Source organism: Pavona decussata, unplaced genomic scaffold (assembly GCF_977016875.1).
Source record: "Pavona decussata unplaced genomic scaffold, jaPavDecu1.1 SCAFFOLD_366, whole genome shotgun sequence".
Lineage (NCBI taxonomy): Eukaryota > Metazoa > Cnidaria > Anthozoa > Scleractinia > Agariciidae > Pavona > Pavona decussata.
The window spans coordinates 1,497,526-1,503,227 of record NW_028145742.1 but is presented as its reverse complement, the minus strand read 5'-3'; the positions used below and the strand labels follow the sequence as shown (position 1 = coordinate 1,503,227).

At 44.6% G+C, this 5,702-nt stretch overlaps 1 protein-coding gene and 2 pseudogenes across 1 annotated transcript in view; 1 reads left to right on the top strand and 2 right to left on the bottom strand.

The window, feature by feature from the left end:
- The first annotated feature begins 30 nt into the window (after positions 1 to 30).
- Positions 31 to 5,702, top strand: part of LOC146452656 (leucine-rich repeat-containing protein 43-like) — a 26,426-nt gene continuing 20,754 nt past the window's right edge. The window contains exons 1-4 of the mRNA XM_085097434.1: positions 31 to 203; positions 344 to 455; positions 731 to 918; positions 1,644 to 1,754. Of these exons, the coding sequence (XP_084953560.1) occupies positions 105 to 203; positions 344 to 455; positions 731 to 918; positions 1,644 to 1,754 (510 nt within the window). The 5' untranslated portion in view covers positions 31 to 104. The remainder of the gene's footprint in view (positions 204 to 343; positions 456 to 730; positions 919 to 1,643; positions 1,755 to 5,702) is intronic.
- Positions 3,819 to 5,230, bottom strand: LOC146452658 (uncharacterized; annotated as a pseudogene).
- The window catches only part of LOC146452657 (uncharacterized), a 1,838-nt pseudogene continuing 1,199 nt past the window's right edge, over positions 5,064 to 5,702 (bottom strand).

The following is a 5,702-nucleotide window of genomic DNA, read 5'->3' as shown; positions in this document are numbered from 1 at the left end:
TCAGGTTTTTCACTTGGAAACCGTTGCCTCGTTCTGGTGTGTTTAGTTGACAACCAAAATGGCGGACGAAGTTCAGGAAGAAATACAAAAATAACAAAATTAACATGACTGAAACTGTTAATTCCTTGAATGTTACTGCTGCGTTTCACTCGCAGCTCAATACTTTATGTATTAAAGAATTTCCTTGTGGATATGGTAGTTGGGTGAGTGGAAATATTTCCTTGTGTTATGTGTTTTTCTTATAAATCAGTTCTAGATAGCCTTGCTCGAACAACATAATCTTAACTAATGTAAGCCTTTAACAGAAGACAAATCAAACCCTTGATTTTCATTGTTGCTTCAGAGAGCTCCCAATATCAGCAGTAACGTGAGTTTAAAGAGCACAACTGAAGCAAAAAGTACTGGTGCCTTGAAAGCTGCAAAGTCATCATCAACTCCCCTGGCAATTATTCCAGGTAAATATCCTAATAAAGAACCATTTTTCAATTTCTGTTAGTCTTGGATGGGAAGGCAGGACTTTTTGGGCTTATGTTCTGCACCGCTGGAATTTTGGGGTCCTGTTTTAGCCTGACAGAACTTCTTTTGGGTAGAAAAAACTTGGCCTCTTTCTATCCCCCCCCCCTCCCCCATCACTAATACATGCAAAAACTGGTCCAAGTTATTCTCCAGTTGTAAGGGTCAAGTGGCTACCAAGGGATTTATGAACAGCTTCTTTGTATTTGTTGAACAGAAAGTAGTGCTCAATTAGAGACTGTTGAAAGCCTCCAAGAGCTGGCAGTGAAGATCCCTTATGGTGTGGACTGTAGCTGGAGTGATGAGGCAGAGAGTCTGCGAGAGATTGCCGTCAAGACACCAGACAAACTTTCACAAGCTTTCATTCTGAAATTCTTCAAGTCACTGAGAATTGTAGACAAAAAGGTGACTTTGTGTGTATTCTAGTGTATACGTTATTGGGCACTCTCTTCTGTGTTGTTTTATTTTGTTATTCTTTTATTAGGGATTCAGTTTGTAGGATGCTAGTGCAATGATATGAAGGGCTGAGTGCAAAAAGGGCGTATGTGCATTTTTAGGCAAAATTTTAAACTACACCCAGTTTGAACAAAAATGCAACAAATCATCTAATTTAAATGTATTTTTAAACAATAACATTATTTTTTTGTTCGTGGATTGACTTCACCACATAGGCCACTTTCACCACGCTCATTGTTCTTTCTACACTCGACCCTTGGAGTTGGAGGAGTGTATACAATATGCGAGCCAGAGAGGCATGCGAGGAATGAACAAAACATGCGAGGCATGAACAACCCCCAACATAAATGCTAACCGTTAAGCTAACCGGCGAGCTATTTAAGCTAACCTGAGTGCTATTTAGGCTAACCAGAGTGCTTTTTAGGCTTACCCGAGTGGTTTTTTAGGCTAACCTAAGTGTCTCACACGTCTGCCTTGCATGTCTCGCATGCCTCGCTGGCTCGCAGATTGTGCATCCCCGAGTTGGAGCTGTGTAATACTATCAGCGGGGGTAATATTATCTTGCTTAATGATTCATGCCATTGTGTCAGGTGTGCAATTGACTACTTTAAATAATATTTGTATATTTCAATGTCTATTTCCAAGGTCATTTACCTGTTAAAAATCCATTTCAGGTAACTGAAATTGATGAAGGACTTCTTCAACTCAAAAATCTGAAACAGCTTACGTTGAGTGCTAATTTGATCAAGTACATAGACTCCAAGAGACTTCCAAAAGGCTTAGAGGTACTGGTTCCTTATTTACTGTTAATGTTATGGCACGCAGACACAAAGAAAACACAATATTCTTTTGTGGGCAAAGTTGGGCAGGGAATATACCAGCAAGGCTCGGATAAAACCCACCGACCGGAAGATGACCGAATGAGGGGCCTCGGTACATGGCGCCATACCGAGGGGGTGCCTCATGCCTGTCCTGCAAGGGGGGGCATAGTTCACACGTGAAAACACATGGCCGGCATAATGTCCTTGGGCCAAGTTAACCAAGTCCAGCAAATCCTATAGCCCCCCCTCCCTGACGGGGCTTCAGCACAGGGCTGAAGGGGTGCCGCAGGCAGCAATTCCCCGCCCAAAACGCCGAGTAATACGAGAAGTACCCTGTGCAAAGCCCATTCCCCAAGACCTTTTCTCCAACTGGTCGCGAGGGCTGGAAACAGCTCTTATCTGCTCCACGGGGAAATGCAATGAACCAAAGACCATTGGTGGAGAAAAGGGACTAAGGAGTGGATAAGCAGGTATAATCGCATGCGCTTAACTTAAAACCTTAAAGGGGCCCTAGTCAGCCACACCTTTGTTTTTGGTTATATGCGAGAGTTTGGCTATTATATTTTATTCGGAGCATGGTGAAATGAACGAAATCACTGTGGAACTGCAAAAGGGATGAAACATACTTTCAGGAACAACTTACAGTAGATAATTTAGATTTCGCTTCACCATGAATATCGATATTGTTGATGGCATCAAAGGAGGTTGACCAGGGTCCCTTAACTGAACAATCTAAAACTTAGATAGCATTACATAATAAATGTTATAGTAGGACATAGTGTTCCCAATTTGTTACCATGAGACATCATAGTGTTTACAATAAACAGTACAAAGGGACATCATAGTGTTCCCAAATTGTTACCATGAGACATCATAGTGTTCTCAATAAACAGTACAAAGCGACATCATAGATAGTGTTCTCAATAAACAGTACAAAGCGACGTCATAGATAGTGTTCTCAATAAACAGTACAAAGCAACATCATAGTGTTCCCAATGCCCAGGAAGTGTCGTCGATAATCATGGCAATAAGACATCCAAATGTTTGTAGGGCATTAACAAGATAGACATGAGGCCAAATTTTGAGGGACTTGAAGAATGGTTTCTTTTGGTGTCCTTATGTAAGACTGATACGCATCTGATTTCCAACGGCCAAGAACTTTAATGAGCCAGTCTGGAAGGCCAGCAGCCCCCGCAGTAGTAGCTGCTCCAATGCGGAAACTGTGGGACGCGTAGCAGGTACTATCAAATCCGCAAATCTTGAGGAGAGCCCATAAGTTATTTGTGAGGGAAGACCGAGTAAGATGACGTCCATCCGAAAATTGAAAGAGAGGCTGGGTAGCTCCACTGGAAGTAGTTTGAAGAAGATAGTCTCTTAACGCGGTGACTGCACATACGGTCGAGTTTGATTTGGCAATAGTGAGCTTGGCTGTCTCACGGAAAGGGTCCGTTTTGGACTTCTTAATGACAATCTCGAAGGACACAGGCTGGACAATGTTGGGGTAAAAACGGACATCTGATTTTGTCAGATGAGATTGGATATCAAACTTGCCGTTGCAAGTAAATTCGCTACTGCGCAAAAAACCAAAAAATGCAAGGGTAAAAGCAGCCCACAACATTGAAGAATCCGTGTCCAACGACTGAAAAGGTTTTAGTTTGGCATAAATTTGGAGGAGGATCGAAATAGTGATAGGGAACTGGGCCCGTTTAGCAATACCAAGGGATGATTTGATCCCTCTTAGGGTCTTGTGTAAAAAGGGCATGGATGAGAAGTCCAGGGGACAGCCAAACTCAATATGGAGATTCTTAACTGCTGCCAGGTAAACTTTGATGGTGCCATACGAAACGGTGTTGGATAAGTGAGTGACAAAATGGATCAAGGTTGATTCGTGGGTAGGGAGAAAGGGGGTCTGGGGTGAAATGAGTTTATGAAACAGGCAAAATCTAATAAAGTGGCGCTCCCCAGAGGAATAGGTTCGACGAGTAGAGCTGGCGATGGACTGAAAAATATAGTGAGCAGCCTGCATAGTTAGACTGTTGTCAGGAAAGGAGGGATTGGACAAGGAACGGGCGATGCATCTGGTGCGAGTAGGCGGAACCGAGACATCTGAAAACGAGATAAACTATCAGCTATGCCATTGTCTACCCCAGGGACATGCTTTGCGGTAAAGGTAAAATTAAACTTCAAAGTTTGAAGGGTAATCAAACGGACAAGGTTCATGATACGGGGAATTTTGGAGCTTTTAGCAGACAAAACTGCGACGACTGCCTGGTTGTCACAATAAAAACAAATTCTCCTGTTAGCCCAAGAGGGCCCCCAAATCATGCAGGCGAGGTAAATTGGATAAAGCTCCTGCCAGGTAATACTTATTCCTGTAGTGGGGTTGAGCTGGTGGGAGGGAAGCCATTTTCCCTGAAACCACTGATTGTTGAAGAAGGCCCCGTATCCGACTGCACCCGCTGCATCGGTGTACAAATGGATTTGGGGGGATGATTCAGTGTAAGGGGGGAGAAAAAGGCTAACCCCATTCCAGTGATCAAGAAAAATTGCCACATGAGGATGTCCTTTCTGAACTCCTGGGTGAGAAAAATAATCTGCTTGGGACGAACACAACCCCGGGTAAGGTGAATGATGCGTTGCATGAAGGGGCGACCCGGTGAAATAACCCGGCAGGCAAACTGCAGAGTCCCAATGAGGGACTGCAGGTCCTGAAGACGACAGACCCGTTTGGAAGACCAGTTGGATAGCAAGGACCGGGCATTGCATAACTTATCCTCCGGGAGACGGGCTTGCATGTTTACGGAATCAAGTGTTATTCCCATGAATTCAAGGACCTGGGTAGGGCGAAAGGTTTTCTTTGGGGCAAGGGGAATGTTTAATTCCTCGAAGAGGGTAAGAACCCGGCAGAGGGCTGTGGCACAAAGGGATGAGGGGGCAGGTTGAACAATGAAAAAATCGCCGAGGATGTGAATGATGGACGGGATGCTCAGGTGGTTTCTCACCAACCATTCCAGGGCATCGGAGAGTTGATTAAAAAGGTAGGGGGCGCTCCTTAGGCCAAAGGGGAGCGCTTTGTCGAAGTAATAACGACCCTTCCAGGACATCCCCAGGAGTTCCCAATCCTCGGGGTGAACGGGGATAATTCTGAAAGCTGACTGTATGTCAGTTTTCGTCATAAAGCACCCAGGACCATGTTTTAGGACCAGAGCAATGGCATCGTCAATACGAATATACTGAAGGGTGTAATCTTCAATGGGTATATTAGCATTTAAGCTATCCGGGGACCCCTTGGGGTAGGATAAATGGAAAATAGTGCGCCACTTTTGGCTGCCCTTTTTGGGAACCAGGCCAAGGGGATGAATTTGAGAATTTTTAAAAGGGGTGGATTCAAAGGGGCCAGCCAGGCGACCAAGCTGGACCTCTTCGAGCAGGTTTTTTTCAATAACTTGGGGTTGTTGGATGGCAGAAGGGAGATTCTTGGCAGCTCTGGGGAAACGTTCACCTTTGTAACCTAAGTGAAAACCATGGCTTAACCCATCACAAAGTCTAGTTACAAAGGTTTGATCAGGGTGGGTCTTAAGAAGTTTGTGTAGCAGGGAAACGTTTACAGGAGTTTGGGGCTTATATGATATGACAGCTTTAGCGGTTTGAGTGTTTTTTATCACCCTGGCCTCTAGTTTTTGAAGGGTTGTCATCATGTCGATAGGCAGGGTGTTCTCCGTTGCAGAGCCTGCAGCGGTGGCTGAAGGGGCAGGGCTCCTGGCTGCATTTGGCACCTCTGTTGTAATTGTTGCATGTTCGTCGTTGGGTAGAATTGGGCCTAAGGGCAGAGAGGGAACACCCATGAGAAAAATGATCCCCACTACCACATATGGTGCAAGAGGATTTTGCCTGCCCTGTAAATTTCAAGAG